Below are 18,495 nucleotides of genomic sequence, written 5' to 3'. Positions count from 1 at the left end.
GGGGTTTGGATTTGAGTTTAGAATTTAGGGTATAGGGTTTAGAATTTAAGATTTAGGATTTAGAGTTTAGCTGGAAGCGTTAGCGTCGTTAAAATTAGCGTTTTTATTTTTTGTAGCTATTTTTTTATTTAATTTAATGTTTTTTAAGTAATAATTTATGTCATTTTAATTGGTCTTAAAGGATATCCGTACAAATATGGTTATATGGGTGGATGATATTATAAGATTTTGCCATGACATGTGAGAACTGAAAAGAATAAATGTTTCACGAACAGTATAATATTTAAAATAAGATGTTTCTTAAAAATAAATAAAATCTTATATGAAAAAAGACATTTCAAAGTAGCATATTCCAAATTCTTATTGAAAACTGATGAATATGATTAACAATGATGTAAAGATTGACTCCAAAAAGATGACTAGAGTGAATGGCTTTTAGTTGTTAAGATTGTTTGACCTTAAGAAAGCGAACAAAAATGTAGAGTGAAAGGATTAAAATTCCTTCGGATTTGGTTTTGTTTGACTTAGAAAATGTACGTGGTGTGGTTGGTGAGATTTAGGCTCTGACTGAAGGAATCATGAAACATACAAACCAAATTGCATATAGAATATGAGATTTTTTTTGTCAACTAGAATATGAGATTCAAATGACATAAGAAAAAGATTGCCTTTGTCATCTTAGACTTTTGTTACCCTCATTCAAAGTCAAACCAAACAACGAACAAATGCTGGACTATACGAATAGACACTTATATAGATTATGTATATAGTCATATGTGTGTGATAGATAATACTAGAATCAACCATAACTATATAAGGATTATTACCAAGTACCCTAATTCCAAAATTTCTTTACACTTGAATATCTCAACCTTCATCACAAATAAGACAATCCTCCCAAGTAATATTCAACAAGATTTTAACACAATAAAATATATTTATTACAATGGTCATATTCCTTGTTAATTCGTTGTAATAGAAGGGTTACAACGAATTAACAAGGAATAGTGTTTCGTTGTAAAACGTCCGTCGTAATGAAAGATTCGTCGTAACTTCCACGTAACATTTACGACGAAATAAATTCGATGTAAAAGCGACATAGAGTGCTTCGTCATAATTTCGTAGCTACTGTTCATCGTAAAAGACTCGTATAGTTTCCTTGTAAAGTCGTCTTTTAATGTAAAGTCCTTGTAATGTTTGCGAGAAATTTACAAGTATTTCCTAGTAAATTTCTTGTAAAGATTACGAGGATTTTACAAATACTTCCTTGTAAATTCCTTGTAAACATTATAAAAAATTTATTTCTCATTGTCATATTATTATAATATTATGAAATATTCAAAATCTAAAATATATAAATTATAAAATAAAATATTGAAAATTAAAATATTTTTATTTAAAAATATATAAATGTCATAAAATATATTCAAATTAATAATAGAAAACAAAAAATTGAAAAATAAAAAGCTAAGGGAGGACGTCGTCGAAGTAGTTGTTGGAGGTGTTTCTTTCTGGAGAGTCTCATACTTCGTCTATGGGTTCCGTCTCAAAGAGTAGGATGAAGTTGTCTTTGTGGCTTTATTGATGAAGCTTATTCCTACAGTCAGTTCCATCTTTTTAGGAGCCACCTTGAAAAAGAAACATATTAATATAATTAATTACATAAAATTATAAGAAAATAAAATATATTTAATTTTTTTAAAAAAAATCTAATCAGTCATTTAAATACCTCAACCTAATATTTGAATATAGTTTTGTTACCTAAAACTACCACCTAAACTAACCACCTAATCTAATTACCTAAACTAATCACCTAAACTAATTACTTAAACTAATTACCTAAACTAACCACCTAAACCTAAATTAATATTAAAAAAACATACCTTTGAGAGAAGGAGAGTTTTAGTTTTCCTCTAATCTGATAGGTAAAACTTTAGGTTAGAGAATAGAACCTCGAGAGGAGTGGTTTGAGAGGAATTAAGGAGGCACTCCTCATTCATGTTTCGAGTTTATATAAGAAAACAACATTCCTCGTAAAGTCGTCGTAATTTTACTAGGAATCTACCAGGCCCGCATTTTTTAGTGTTACGAGAAATCTACCAGGTCTGCGTTTTTAGAATTACAACGAATTTACAATGAAAACTTTACAATAAAATTACAAGGAAAGCATTACAACGAATTTACAAGGACACATGTATTACGAGGAAGCTACCACACCCGTGTGTTTTCTATTACGACGAATTTACTAGAACTATATCTGAAACCCCGAAAATCAAATCCCTAAACCCCAAAATCACTTATCTATATACACCATACCCTTTTACCACATCATCCCCTTTATCCCATTTTTTTCTTAAACCCTAAACTCCAATCCCCTATATATTAATTGGGAAGCATTTGAAAAATTAGAACCTTAATTTTGTATTAATTAAAAAAAACCTCAAATCTTAGGTGGCACTCTAAATGCCTTCTAAATTCCATTTCAAAGAATTTTAGAGCATCTAATATAAAGTATAGCTTAATCTAATGGCACTACAAGAAAACAGCAGCATACTGAAGGAAAAAATCGTCGGTATGTCGTCGGAATAACGCTATTCCGACGACATACCGACGAAATAACTCCTCGGAAATTCATCTTTCCTCGGAAATTCCTCGGAAATTTCCGACGGAATTCCGAGGAAATGAATTTCCTCGGAATATTCCGAGGACTTTTTTCGTCGGAAATTCCTCGGAATATTCCGAGGAATATGTCGTCGGAATATTCCGAGGGATATACTTCCTCGGAATATTTCCAAAATTCAAAAAAAAAAAAAAATTATTTTTTTAAATTGAAATTCAAAAATATAAAATTAAAATTGAAATAGAAAACATATTTAAAATACAAAAGTTTTTATAAATAAAAAAATGTTTTATAAATACAAAATTAGTTTTAATAAATATAAATATTTTTATAAATATGAAATCATCTTTTTATAAATACAAAATAGTTTTTATCAATACAAAAAATAATAAAATAGTGTTTATAAATAAAGAAATGTTTTATAAATACAAAATTAGTTTTAATAAATATAAATATTTTTATAGATATGAAATCATCTTTTTATAAATACAAAATAGTATTTATAAATACAAAAAATAATAAAATAATGTTTATAAATCAAAAAATGTTTTATAAATACAAAATTAATTTTAAAATATGAAATCATCTTTTATAAATCCAAAAAATGAATTTATATACAAAGAACGTTTTGTATATTTAAAAATAGTTTTTATAAATACAAAAATAAAAAAATAGTGTTTATAAATCAAAAAAATGTTTTATAAATACAAAATTAGTTTTAATAAATATAAATATTATTATAAATATGAAATCATCTTTTATAAATCCAAAAATCGAATTTATATACAAAAACGTTTTGTAAAATCGAATTTATATAAACGTTTTGTAAATACAAAAATAATAAACAATTTATAAAAAAAGTTCTAAATCAATTCAACACAACCAAATCACAATTCTAAACCTATTACACAACAAATCACAATCCTACCCAATCACCCTAACAAAAATCTATCAAAAAACTTCTAAAATCATCAAATCTACTTAAAAACCTAACAAATAGAACCTAAGAGAGTGGGATAAGGTCCTTACATGATTTTTAAAGGAATGGAAAGGATTCGCCGAAGAGATCGTCGCGAGAGAAGGTGGAGAACGCCGGAAGGAGAGAGAGATCGCCAGAGAGGAAGAAGAGAGAAATGGGGAAGAAGAGAGAAATGGGGAAGAAGATGCGGTTCGAGTTTATAAAACCTTGGGTCTGACGGATATTTTCCGCCGGAATTCCCTCAGTATTTTCAATTTCAATTTTCGCGAAATATTTGGCGGCTTGTTTGCCCGGTTAAATGAAAATATTCCGAGGAAATTCCGACGGCCACTTAAATATCCGTCGGAATTTCCTCGGAATATTTTCATTAATTCGAGGAAAAAAAATATCATGTGCATGTATTTCTATTAATTTATATTGTTCCTCGGAATTTCCTCGGAATTTCCTCGGAATATTCCGAGGAAATACCGAGGAACTAGTGTTTGGAGTTTCAAAACATCAATTTTTTTTTGCCGTATTTTATTTCTTATACAATTGTAATGCATACCATTGAGGATTCTTTGTATAGATGAGCATAAACCATAAAATAACAAATTTCAAAACGAATTGTAAGTATTCCCTTTACCGTTCATTAAAGTGTATAAGTGTTTCTCTTATGTTGTGGGGATTTCGTTCATACAATCGGAAAAGTGTTTATTATAGGGTAATGAACAAATTTTTGACTTCATAATGAACGTAAGACACTTAATAAGGGTTATATAGGTGTTATTCAAACCGTAAAACGTTGTTTTCGGTTTAAAAACCCTATTTCCTCGGAATTTCCTCGGAATATTCCGAGGAAATTCCGAGGAAACCCTTTTCTTCCTCAGAATTCCGTCGGAATATTCCGAGGAAATTCTGAGGAACTAGTGTTTGGGGTTTCAAAATCTCGAATGTTTTTTTATAAACGGATCGATCGATGTATTTATGTCCAAAAATGCATCGATCGATCACTAAGATGGACCAAAGCGTAACAATGTGATCGATCGATGAGATTATCCCATCGATCGATCAAGGATATCAAGTGTTCCTCGGAATTTCCTCGGAATATTCCGAGGAAATTCTGAGGAACTAGTGTTTGGGGTTTCAAAATCTCGAATGTTTTTTTATAAACGGATCGATCGATGTATTTATGTCCAAAAACGCATAGATCGATCACTAAGATGGACCAAAGCGTAACAATGTGATCGATCGATGAGATTATCCCATCGATCGATCAAGGATATCAAGTGTTCCTCGGAATTTACTCGGAATATTCCGAGGAAATTCTGAGGAACTAGTTTTTGGGGTTTCAAAATCTCGAATGTTTTTTTATAAACGGATCGATCGATGTATTTATGACCAAAAATGCATCGATCGATCACTAAGATGGACCAAAGCGTAACAATGTGATCGATCGATGAGATTATCCCATCGATCGATCAAGGATATCAAGTGTTCCTCGGAATTTCCTCGGAATATTCCGAGGAAATTCTGAGGAACTAGTGTTTGAGGTTTCAAAATCTCGAATGTTTTTTTAGAAACGGATCGATCGATGTATTTATGTCCAAAAACGCATCGATCGATCACTAAGATGGACCAAAGCGTAACAATGTGATCGATTGGTATATGTCCAAAAACGCATCGATCGATCACTAGTTCGTCGGAATTTCCTCGGAATATTCCGACGGATTGATGTTTCCTCGGAATTCCGTCGGTATATTCCGAGGAAATTCCGAGGATTTCATTTTCCGTCGGAATGTCCGTCAGAATACCGATGTTTTCTTGTAGTGTGGTGTCACATTATTCCATAATTATATAACACTAGAGAACATTATATTAACTTAAAATATAAGAAGTGTGTATTCTTTCCTTAAATAAAAGCTACAGAATTACCTAATATGATTTACATATATATGACAATTAATGATTATGAATAATAAAGATTTGATAACAATTTTTGCATCCTTCTTCATTTTTGTTTAAATTTATATTATTAAAAAAAATTAAACAATCACATTAACCATATAATAAAAAAATTAGATTTTTTCTTATATGTTATATTTTGAATTTTTTAAAATGACTTTAAATTACAAAAATGAGGAAACCTTATATGTTATATATATTTTTTTCAAATGATTTTAAAATACAAAAATGAGGACACCTTATATGTTATATTTTTCTTATATATTAGAATTTTCTTATATGTTATATTTTGAAAATTTTTAAAACGACTTTGTAATTTGTAATTTTTCCTTAAGTATGACATGTATCAATTCGATGGTTGATTTGAAAGCTTTCAAAACCATAAGGAAGATAAAAGTCAAAATAATTTAACTGTGGAAACAATACTGTTCATTTTTTTCAAGAATGTGTTCGAGGAAAAAAAATAAGGTTTTTATGTCATAATTTGTTTAATGTCCACTATAGAACATTATATTAACCTAAAATATAAGAAGTGTGTATTCTTTCCTTAAATAAAAGCTACGGAATTACCTAATATGATTTACATATATATGACAATTAATGATTATGAATAATAAAGATTTGATAGCAATTTTTGCATCCTTCTTCATTTTTGTTTAATTTTATATTATTAAAAAAATAAACAATCACATTAACCATATAATAAAAAATTAGATTTTTTTTATATGTTATATTTTGAATTTTTTTAAATGACTTTAAATTACAAAAATGAGGAAACCTTATATGTTATATTTTTTTTTTAAAAACGACTTTAAAAAAAATTAGGACACCTAATATATTATATTTTTCTTATATGTTAGATTTTTTCTTATATGTTATATTTTGAATTTTTTAAAACGCCTTTAAATTGCAAAAATGTAAGATTTTCTTAAGTATACGACTAAAAACATTAAAATGACATGTATCAGTTCGATGATTGATTTGAAAACTTTCAAAACCATATGTAAGATAAAAGTAAAAATAATTCAAATGTGAAAACAATACTGTTCACTTTTTCAAGAATGTGTTCGAGGGAAAAAATAAAATTTTTATGTCATAATTTGTTTAATGTCCACTAGAGAACATTATATTAACCTAAAATATATGAACTGTGTATTCTTTCCCTATATAAAAGCTACGAAATTACATAATATGATTTACATATATATGACAATTAATGATTATTAATAATAAACATTTAATAACAATTTTTGCATCCTTCTTCATTTTGTTTAATTTTATATTATTAAAAAAATAAACAATCACATTAACCATATAATAAAAAAATTAGATTTTTTCTTATATGTTATATTTGAAATTTTTTAAAATGACATTAAATTACAAAAATGAGGAAACCTTATATGTTATATTTTAAAAAAAAACGACTTTAAAATACAAAAATGAGGACACCTTATATGTTATATTTTTCTTATATGTTAGATTTTTTCTTATATGTTATGTTTTGAATTTTTTAAAACGACTTTAAATTACAAAAATGTAAGTTTTCCTTGAGTATACGACTAAAAACATTAAAATGACATGTATTAATTTGATGGTTGATTTGAAAGCTTACAAAACCATATGGAAGATAAAAGTTAAAATAATTCAACTGTGAAAACAATACTGTTCACTTTTTTTAAGAATGTGTTCGATGGAAAAAATAAAGTTTTTATGTCATAATTTGTTTAATGTCCAATCCGATCAACCCATGATGTATTAATTATAGTTTTGTTTCATCATTTTTAATAAAAATTGATCTGATCTATCGGAAAGAAATTATATAATAACAACAAAAAATATTGTATATATATAAATAAAATTATCAAATATATAAAAAAAAAATATTGATAATATATAAAAATAAACTCACCCTGCGCAAGACACAGGTCTTATCCTAGTTGAATCCTTAAAATGCAAGTTATAAGTACTATAATCAAACAACCACTTGATAGCAAATAATCAAACTATTCCGTAATCTGTAAACCGAGGGTATGAAATGAAGTTAACTTGCTTGGCTTGAGAATGCTTACAGCGAAATCAGTTTGGTAAAACAGCTTAAACACATTTTCACCAAAAATAATGGTAACATGTTTCGCCAAAAAAATCCTTGTAAAGTTACAATATCAGTACAATGATCATCATCGCTTGCATCGAACTCTTCTTCACCTTCTTCATCCGTCATATCATCGAAAAGATCTTCATATTGACGGTTATCCAGATCAATAAGAAGGATGTCATCAGTTTGTTGTTCAGATACTTCGACTTCAGTGATACACACTTCTTCTTGCAAATGTGATTCTTCTCCAGTGACTATTCGTCCACGAGGTGTAACTTTGATAGCAGCTAATAAAGTTATTCCAAAATCTCTAAACCGAGGGTATCAGTTTGGTAAAGCAGGCTTAAAACATGTTTTCACAAAAATTAATGTTAACATGTTTCGTCGTAAAAGCCTTGTAAAGTTACAAGGACTTTACAACGAATTTTCTCTTTCCTAGTAAAATCGACGTAAATTTACATGTAAATTACCACGAAATATTTTCCTTGTAACTTTACTACGATTTTACGACGAAATTCAGTTTTGTCGTAAAATCGTAATAATTTTCTCGTAGATTTACGAGGAATATATTTCCTCGTAATTTTTTCAGGTTATAGGCATGTTTTCTTGTAGTGACAACAATTATCAATGGATGAAACTAGTCTTCCACTATATATTACGGAGTGAGGTGTGATTTGACTAAACTATACCCCCATCCATTTGTGAAAACATCTTATTAAAAGCGTAACCAATATCGATTTTGATTTATAACACCGGTTTGGTTCAATAAAACGAACAAGAAAACACCATTGGTTCTTCTTACTACTTCCATAGCATTACTCTTGATAAAACAGCATTACAATGAGACCAACTACACCTATAATAACGTCCCATCTTGCTCGGTTGACCCATTTGATCGAGTATACACCCATGAAGCAGCTCGACAGTGGTTCCGTGCCACTGATCCCTTTCCCTTTCTTTTCCTGTGATGGTCTTTCCTCTAAAAATGAAGCCATCTGTCTGTCTATCATGTTTGGTAAAGGAAGTATCCTTATCGCCATTGATGCTGATTCAAGTGTTGGCACTTCGTTTGGTGTCTTCCCTGTCATCACCACTTCATCAAGATTGATGATATCGTCCCTAAGGATATCTCCATAGAAATCCTCTCCAGTTTCCACCTAAACACACACACAAAAATTTCATCAACAAGTACGAGAATCAGAATCAAGAACCATCAGCATGCGCTACGTGAAATGTTTCTAATATATTCTCAGCTATAAAAAAAATGTATATAAGTGCGTACAAAGTACATCCATATTCATCAGACAAGACGTGGAACAAAAAAAAAAACAAAACAAAGGGGGAAAACCTGTAGATTTTCTGGTGTTTCAGTGAGATGGTTGTCCCCTGATTCACCTGCAAGGTAAAAATCAACCATGTCTGTCCCAATGAAACGGGCTCCCTGAACTAGCGGCACCATTTTGCAAGATCATGTGCTTATCGGCTGCTAAATTTGGCTCTGGTGGTGCCTTCTGACTTGTACAAGTACAAAACTCTCTGTTCCTCCTAAGCCGGCAAACAACCAAAGCATCTTCCTAGAAAATTCACAGAAGATACGGTATCAACTCAAGGCAAAGACTAGAATATAGTTCAAGTAGCCAAAGGTACCTCTTATGTAATGGTTAACAACAACAAAAAAATGTACCTTAGAATAGTTGTTTTTTTTTTTTGACTAATTTGTACCTCAGAATAGTGTACCATAAATACTCCTCCTTTCATGCAGTACTCGTGCATAAGCCACTCAGTTATTTGGCCTTTTGGTGCACGACCAATATGAAGGAGAAGCGTTTTTAGTTAAAAGTTAAGAGACGATTTCTTATATTTCGCTAAGAACTCTACATTAATGATGCTCTTAATTTAGTTTACTACTACAAAGCCCTTGACCAGTAAACCCATATAGGAGACTCAAACGAAAGTGTCATAAAAGCATCTTTATCCAAGGATACTAGAAGGGTTCTTAGCGTGTGGGTCCCGCGTAGGATCCACTTTTTTTAAGAAACCGGTTACCAAAACTACCAAATAGTAGTCGGTTCTTAAGGGTTTCTTACACTGTTCGCGGGCACCACTGACACGTGGCGGTTCGCGATTGGTTCGTTTTTAATTTTTTTTTCTAAATTCGAAAAAGTCAAAAAAAAAAAAAATTAAGAAACCCCATTTGGGGTTTCGGGATAATGATGCTCTAATGAAGTGAATAATACCGAATTATTGGGAAGTTCGATCTTTGGGGATCTCAAAATACATATATATATTAATATAGTTTCGTAGTTTTAAAACTCCCACAATTAAATACTAATATTAATATATATATACATGTATTTTGAAATCCTTAAGGATAGAACTTCTCATTGGGAATGCTATTACAAAGAAAACTATTTATTTTCAGTGTGAGAGTTACTTGAAACCACGAAGTGGACGCTTGCGAGTTGTGACCAACTTAAAGTCCTTTTTCAATATAAGAGTGTGGAAGACATGAGAACAAGGCAAAACGGTTGCTTATTCGGCAGGAAACATTAATTTCTCCAGCTAGCGCAAATCGCATACGGGTGCAGCCGGTTCATGTAGGGTGCAAGCACTTTAAAACCCTCTAACCCGAACACATCCGATCTATCAGCATGCATCCGACTGCTACGTGAAGAAATCTCCATCGGAACTGCACAGGATGAGTGAAACACATCTCCGATATCACTAGTCTGATTTGTCATTTACACTACAAATTTAAGATTTGATCAAGGAGAGTGGAGAAGAACGAGGTGCAAATAGCTAAATTGAAAACACCAATTATTAAAAAACATAATAATAAATATGTGTATATGTTACCCCACACATATTACTGGAGTCCGAGAAAGATAAAGGGTGATCAGAGCTGTCAAAGTGACTGCTCATCGAAACTGTTATAGTCAGAATACTCATAAGGCATGAGTGTCCGATCGTGAGACTACCTGTTGAAAAGTTTATGTATTCCCATTGTACAAAAAAATATTAATTAAGTTTACTACAAAGTACAAAGTATAAATTTATATTACTAGTAACATAAAATTGTAATCCCAAGTATTCACCCATGTCTAACCATCGATCTGTCCACTGACAGTTGTTATTACTAACATCAATGTCCAAACAATAGTGTGATTGATAGGTTCATTCAACTTTTCAAATTTATACAGACAAAGGAGACAGCGAGATAAACCACACACACACTTGATAAAATCACACTGACAAGATCTCTATATCTGACAATGTTTTTAGCATTTGACATTTTCCCTAGTGGCATCCAGAAATGCTTTCACTCTACTGTATCTAGGGTTCAACGTTAGTGAATTTTTTTTTTTTTTATCGCTGAATTAATCATTCAAATATGAAACTTATGACCAACTGGTCTACATAGAAGCAAAAACAAGTATTGCAAATATACACCAGTACAACTAAAGAAAAAGAGAAAGAAAAAACACTATTGTAGAGTATATGGATACCAGTAGGTACCATTCAAATTGGAGAAACTAATAAACCTCAATATTTTCTGATTCAGAGATCTTCGTAGAGGTGATAACAGTTGACTTGAGAACCATCAGGGTATTAGAGCATGATTATTGGAGGGTTCTTAAGGTGGGATTCTTAGCAGAATATAAGATCATGTTTCTTAATTTTTAACTAAAAAAGCTAAGAACCGGCTCTTAAATAAGAGTTTTAAGAGACGGTTCTTAGCTTTTTTAGTTAAAAGTTAAGAGACGGGTTTTTATATTCCGCTAAGAACCTCATCCTAAGAACTTCCCAATAATCATGCTCTTAGACTACCCTTTCCGCTCTTTCCAATCAACTCAAGGATTAAGGATTTCTGCGGTGTGAGCTTCCAATCTACTGAAGCTTTAAGAACTGAGAACCATTAAAAACCGTTATAATCCAAGCGTGGTTTTCCAAACCACAAGCAAGAATTAAAAACGCAAAGACAAAACCAATCATGACTACCATACTCTAAGGCAAGCAACCATAGCCAAAGAAATAAGACAATTAAACGACAAGAGACTGAAAACCAAACTCAATGAAGAGTGAATCAAACTTGCCCGGTTGCAGTAGATAACCATCGATGTAAAACTATTTCAATATCCAAACAAGATATGCCAATGGACTGTGAATGGGCTCTTCATGTGCTTCCGGTGAGACACCACACCCCCGACAATGCCACAACAAGCACCACTTATCCGGTAGAAGAGCTACCCCTGTGAATGGGCCCTCTTCACGCCTCAGTTGCGACTCCACACCACGGACATGCCAAACGAAGCCCCACCAACACGACCCATCACTACAATCGCCAAATGATCTCAGCAGAATAGAAAATTATCATGTGTAAAACCCCCAAAAAAAAGACAAAGGAAAGAGAGAAGAAAGAGCATAACATGAGAGAACCACCCCGGCGGCGGCAAGGAGCACCGGTCACCGGGAAGCCACAAAAAGCAAAAGAAGATGCGACCAAAGACCTTTCAACGTTACTGAATTTATTTTTGCTTTTCTTTTGTTATCCCAATCAATGTTGACTTAATATGGAAATTGAGTGATATGGAAAATGCTGATCTTTTTTTGAATGAGTAATATGGAAAATGTTGATCCAAGAAAATAGAACAACTGCAAATATCATAAAATTTCAAGATATTCACTGCACATAAATTCTTAGGGACCGGCTTTGAGATTCATCTCTATTATTAAAAGAGAAGTACCCATTAAAAAATACCCCTAAGTTTTTTAACTTATTTACACTTCCATGCCACTGAGAATTAAATTAAACTACATATTTTAATGCTTGTCTTTTTCAGTTAAATTAATGAGTTTTCCTTAATCAAATTAAAACTTAATGTCATTAAATAAACCTACCTATTTTAATGCTTGTCTTTTCCAGTTAAATTAATGAGTTTTCTTTAATCAAATTTAAACTTAATGTCATTAAATGAACCTAAAAATACATCATATTTAACGTAGCTTATTACGCACGAGTACGGCCCAATAATGAACTTGAATTTTATTTTTACGAAAACGTGAATCACTTGACTTATGTAATATTTAAAATATATTAACTACAATATAACAAATGCATATAACCTACCTATACTTTAGTTTGAAATGATCATGTTCAAGTTTTATATAGTCAACTTACATCATGCATCGATCGATGTACAATATTCAAACGACCTATAGTTTTCGTTTTCTTTATAGGATGTATCAACCAACCAATCATCCCATTGATTTTCTAAGCTTTATAAAAAAACAAATCAATAAATACAAACTCAAAATCAAATATCTTCTATTAATCAAAACAAAATATCTTCAATATCGTATCTTTAATGTACCTATTAAATATAGAAACTGTAACCATAATTACACTAATTATATGAATAGATTTGATTCCAACCAATTGATCTATTACTTCGGTAATTGATTTACTTGCAGAAGAGGAAACAATAAATTTATAATTTATAAGAATATAAAGATATAGAGATTCCAACCAATTGCCTATATTTGCGTATGATTTCCGCATAATAAGCTTCAAATTGAACATTGAAAAGGATAGAGAGATTTTTTTAATCTTTTACCGACACAAACTTAAACAAAACGAAGAGTTAAATGTAATTTTTTTTTTGTTACACTTCCCGGAAAAAAAACGGTTACAACATGGGCTTTCATAATATGGCCTTTTAACATATTAATGTTATGGACATTTAATAATTATCTTGACGAAAAACAAAGACTATAAATAATTTATTGTTAATAAAATTATGAAATTATTTACAATTTGATGACTAATTCATCGCCCTTTTTTATATGTTAAATTTTTCATAGAAGTTTAAAAATCATTTTATTTTCTTAAAACATGTATAACTAATTTATAATCTTTTATGCCATACTAAGTCATAATATAATATTTCTTCATATTTTACATTAATAACCATTGTTTTTATATATCGTCTACAATTCTCTAATTACGTCTATTTGTTCAATTTTTTATATGATATCGAATATTCATCGTAAATAGATGGTTTAAGATGCCAAAAAATTATTTATTTGGTGAATATAATACATCAAATATTACAAATACATTATTTAGTTAAATAAATAACCAAAAACCGAAAATTCAAATCCGCGCGCAGTAGGATTTAAAACAATTATTAAATGGTCAATATATATATATATATATATATATATATTTAATATAATCAGTTTCTAAGTCGAATGATATAAATTAACCACCAATATTTTAAATGTTATAAGTGAATATTTCATCTCGTTATGCTCGTAACCGGATAACCCGGTTCTTTCATGGGTTAATAGACTATTAGTCAATACCGATAGAAAATGAATTGAGACAAAAAAAAGGCTGAAACGTAACGGAGAGTTGAGACAAAATCACATGGGAGGATGTCGCGACGCTGTCCACACAGTAATAGAGAAACCTGCTCTGTGTTCATTGTTTGATTTTTTTTTTTTTTTTTTTTTGTCAACATACTTTTATTTCATTGGGCTCAAAGGCCTTATAAAAAGTACAAGCGATTGGATCAAACGACACAGATATTACAAATATATTAAATACAATAATGGAAGTGGTGAGTAACACATGTCAGATGAGGAATTCCAAGGATAGCACGCAACCACACATTTTCCTTCTACAATGTGCTGGAAGGCACGAACGTCGAGATGACTTCTCCACCGTGACTCTAACAGCTCCACTCCCAAGTCTCTTCTCTTTCATGTCGCTGTTCAAATCGCTTATACTACGGTGCCTTTCAACTAAACCTCGGTTACTTGAATAGTCTTGCTTTAACTCACCGGAATTTTAACGCAAGGCTGCATAAACCAAAATGGAAGACCGACCATTTGTTGGACCGTAGAACGCCAACTCTTCTTAATCGACTTCACAGATGGCTAAAGCAACTCATCAAACCTCATCAACTCCCAAACAGAGATGCTATCCTCAACATCTTAAAACTAATTAATCCCTTCTTGCATCAATTATATCTCATTATTGTTCGCTGTTCTTATTATAATTGTTGTAATCATTTTTGATTTAATGTACACTGAACCGACGTTTCCCATGTGTGTATCGATCATCAATCATGCCAAAAGAAGTCCTCGAATAAATATATTTATAAATGCTAAAAAGTATACATTACTAATGTACCTTATTATCCAAACCAAGCATGACTTGATTGATATTATCCCCATATTCTTTGCTTCCATAAATTACAGCCTAAATCATCTAATGACTTTTCCTCGAAAAACACACTCTTTCATGTATGAATTCGAATATCATGACAAAAAAATACTTGTATTAATATCAACAAATCTGTATATCATCAGACCTCGGAGCATCTCCATTTTTTTTCCATAATTTACTGCAAAAATAGTGTATCAACAAAAAACAAAAAAATTCTACGTAAATTTTTATTTTTTTGTTCATAATCTATATATATTTTTTTGGAATAAATTACGGACCAGAGATGCCCTTAATAATTACCTATGTTCAAAAACGCTGCCGCGTAGCCGCGTTTGCGGAGGTCAGCCACTACGATTTTGACCAACTCGGCTTAACTAATCGGCACTTAAATAAGCGTCCGCACAATCATGTTATGCGCTTTAAATAGGATTAATAACCAACTATTTTGACTCAATTAACTTAAGCCCAGTCACAACGATAGGCTTTGGTTTAATTGAAGCCTGTGTATGAAGCCTGTGTAATTTTCTGTGTAACTCATTTTTTATTTATACTAGTTGAATTCCTTCGTCATTTGCACCATCTAGCGATGTGGGAGGTTTACAAAATTGACGTGTCTCTTTTTGGTTCTTTTATTTTTTATTATTGACGTGAGAGGAGAGAATTGGATTGGGCTTAAATGGGTTTTATGATAAAACATGTATTATACAAACTTTTTGTATTATTATGTATTAATGATGTATTATATTTATAAATCTATGATTTTTAGTATCAATGTTGTATCTTTCCTAAACATGTTTTGTAATTTTTTTTGTATTATATGTATAAAATGTAGTATTATACATACAATACCGTATAATACATATAAAAGTATAAAAAAAATTTCTCCGCGTACTCTCTGATTTTTTTCCGCTTTTTCAATAAATCGCTAGGCCCTTGTGTGCCACACTCGTAGCGTAGAGTTTTCAAACATGGATAACTAGGGTGGAAACAGAGTTTTATGTAGTCAGATAATTGCTTTTCTTTCAACAAATCCAAAAAATTGAATACAATTACAAATAAGGAAATATAAAGTATACATTACAAAAAGAATTTGATATATTTTGTTTCTCTTGCCGGCGTTAGCTCAGGTGATTACACAAACTCCACATTAGGTGAGTGCCGATGAGGAACCTATGAATCTGACATTAGAAACAATGTACTCTCTTAGAGTCTTCAAAGATTCATCTCTCGCCCCATTATCAACGATCACTGATCTCTTCTCCACATGATCATCATCATCTTCGCCGGAGCCAACAAATCTTGACTCCCTCCGACCATCTCTCCGGCTTTCAACATATCCCCACTTACTTCCACTCTCCATGTTCAGCTCAATCGACTTAAGATCACTCTCCTCCTCCTCCTCCTCCTCATCATCATCATCATCAGAACCATCTAACATCTCTAAAACCCTGAGAATCTCCGACGACCCTTTCTCCTCCTGCCCATCCACAACCCGCCGGAGCTCCTTCTTCTGCCGCTCCACGGCGGCGTGTTTCTCCTCAAACTCGTGTCTCGCCTCCGTGAGCTTCATCTGAACCCTCTCTTCCCTCAGAACATCAGCTATATGCATCATCTCTCTCTCTTTCTCCATCTCCTTCTTATCATCTCCGATACCTCTCGCCAGCTCATCACAAACTTCTTCAAGAACGTCTTTCGCTCTCTTCTCTCTCTCCATCTCCTCCTTCATCTTCCTCTCTGTTTCCTTAGCTTCCGCGAGCTCTCTTAATAACCTTCTGTTCATCTTCTCCGTTGTTAGCCGGAGTTTCCTCTCAGCCACCGCTTCTTCTTGAAGCTTCTCTACTAACCTCCGCTTCTCCTCCTCCTCCGCATTGAACTCACTCATTAGATGCTTTAGAGAAGATCTTGCTCTGTTTAGTTCATAAGCCAGAGCAGAGATCAAACGGTTGCTCGCGTTCTTATGATCATCTCCGAGGTGGCTGATCCGTTTTAAAACTTTCACCAGCTCTTTAGACGTCGTTAAACCCTCGCTGACATTCTTGAAACGAGTTTTCACCTGTTGTTTGGTTTTAACTACTAATCAGAGGTTTCTTCTCACGCAAGTAAGCATTTTATTTAAAAAATAAAAATAAAGAAAAGCTTACAGAGTTTGTGCCGATGGTTTTGTATTCGATTAGTTGTAGTTTCTGTGGAATTTTTGATCTTCTACGAAATGTATCATCATCTTGGAGAAGGATTCTCTGTAAAAATTTGGACTATCGAAGACTTAGGGTTCGAGAAAAGGATAAATTAAAAAAAAAAAACAGAGGAAACTTGAGACACAAGCAAACCCTAACCTCGTGGGAAACCGGATGGGATGATTTTAGCGGGAAATCAGGGAAAGGGATCTCTGTTGATGTCTTCCTTCTGTTTCTCGGTGGTTTCTTGTTTTTCAAGCAATCTTCGTTGGATACAGGAGGTTCTGTATTGCCGTCGCTGATCTCCCACAACGTTGCCGCCAGCTTTCTAGCTGACACGCAGCGTTTCTGTGATTGACATACAGGAGGGTTTTCCGGAGAAAACGGTAAGAGTACGGGAGGTTTAGCGGCGGTGATGGACTTAACCGGAGTTCCTGAGCCGCCGCCGTCTTCTAGTGAGGCTCTTTTCCCGGCGAAAATGGCGCGTTTGAAGCGGTTTCGACGAGCAAGAGAAGAGGAGGAGGAGGAAGAACAGCCTCTCTTCCTGATCTTGCACCCTCTCTTCCGATCCATATTTTTATTATTATATTTATAAAAAAAAAAAACAGAACACAAAACTGTGTCAAATCTTGCCGGAAACTAAAGAAATGAATGAGAAAAGAGTTGGAACTGGTTGGTGCTTTTTATGAGAAGTGGGTCATGAGTTTGATCAAGTAGAAGCTTGAAGCAGTTTCTGGAAGATTTTGATTTTGAATCTCTGAGGAAACTTAAAAGTTAGTGATAGAGATAATACAAAAAGAGAAAGTTAATAAGATGGATGTTTCTTTGTGTTATCTTCTTTTGCTTTTCTCCGAAGTTTATTAATGTAAATGCTCTCTACCAGATGAAGAAAAAGAGCAAAGTAGTTTTTTATATATATACTATAAAAAGAGAAGAATTAGAGACGATAGATTCTTACTTTCTTTAGAAGACGTTGAAAAAAGAGAAGTTTGAATCTGGGAAATTGTGTTATTTCTTGGGAGAATAAAGTGGAGAAAGACGAAGAATGGGAACAAGGATAGAAAGTGTTCATGTGTGGTGTTTTGTTTGTGTGCGTTGTCCCGTTGGCAATGTTTTTGCAGGGTTCATTGTACACACATTGACCAATGATATTCAATGTGTGGAGACCGCGACTTCTTTCTCTCCTCTGTGAGATGAGATGAAGCTTTCACGGGGCTCTATCGACGGTTTCTGGTTTTTGGCTTTGATTCTGGGAAGCGCTGCTTCTTAGGCAGGCTTCGCCGGCTCTGTTTCCGGGAGAAAGAGGCTTCTATGGCTTTGTTCCTCGCTGGCTTATGAGTCCGAGGTGTGGAGGCTCTGTGTCTTGCACCGTCGGTTTTTGATTGTCACCCCTTTTTTTAAGGGTGTGACTTTAGCTTTGTTCTTGATTCATCTGTTCTTCGTTTGGTC

The 18,495-nt window shown here is 32.5% G+C and overlaps 2 protein-coding genes across 2 annotated transcripts; both read right to left on the bottom strand.

Moving 5' to 3' along the window:
• Nucleotides 1-8,375: 8,375 nt before the first annotated feature.
• On the bottom strand, nt 8,376-9,398 carry LOC106438370 (NAC domain-containing protein 89-like). The gene is made up of 2 exons (XM_048767364.1): nt 8,987-9,398; nt 8,376-8,795 (listed from the first exon to the last, which is right to left on the bottom strand). The coding sequence occupies exons 1-2, from the start codon at nt 9,095-9,097 to the stop codon at nt 8,454-8,456; spliced, it is 453 nt and encodes a 150-aa protein (XP_048623321.1). The 5' UTR covers nt 9,098-9,398; the 3' UTR covers nt 8,376-8,453.
• A 6,451-nt stretch (nt 9,399-15,849) lies between these two features.
• Nucleotides 15,850-18,495, bottom strand: LOC106441289 (FK506-binding protein 5-like). The gene is made up of 3 exons (XM_022710153.2): nt 17,206-18,495; nt 17,014-17,109; nt 15,850-16,925 (listed from the first exon to the last, which is right to left on the bottom strand). Exons 1-3 carry the CDS (start codon nt 17,617-17,619, stop codon nt 16,020-16,022), a joined length of 1,416 nt encoding a protein of 471 aa, XP_022565874.2. The 5' UTR covers nt 17,620-18,495; the 3' UTR covers nt 15,850-16,019.

The sequence above is a fragment of the Brassica napus genome, chromosome C9, assembly GCF_020379485.1.
Source record: "Brassica napus cultivar Da-Ae chromosome C9, Da-Ae, whole genome shotgun sequence".
Taxonomy (NCBI): Eukaryota; Viridiplantae; Streptophyta; class Magnoliopsida; order Brassicales; family Brassicaceae; genus Brassica; species Brassica napus.
Note: the sequence above shows the minus strand (reverse complement) of the source record. Positions and strands in the feature narration are given on the sequence as shown.

Coding starts and splice junctions, on each gene's coding strand:
- LOC106438370 (XM_048767364.1), bottom strand. CDS start 9,097: ATGGTGCCGCTAGTTCAGGGAGCCCGTTTCATTGGGACAGACATGGTT. Junction 8,796..8,986: donor AAACACCAGAAAATCTACAG/GTTTTCCCCCTT, acceptor GTGTGTGTTTAG/GTGGAAACTGGAGAGGATTT.
- LOC106441289 (XM_022710153.2), bottom strand. CDS start 17,619: ATGGATCGGAAGAGAGGGTGCAAGATCAGGAAGAGAGGCTGTTCTTCC. Junction 17,110..17,205: donor CCCATCCGGTTTCCCACGAG/GTTAGGGTTTGC, acceptor AAATTTTTACAG/AGAATCCTTCTCCAAGATGA. Junction 16,926..17,013: donor AAACCATCGGCACAAACTCT/GTAAGCTTTTCT, acceptor ACCAAACAACAG/GTGAAAACTCGTTTCAAGAA.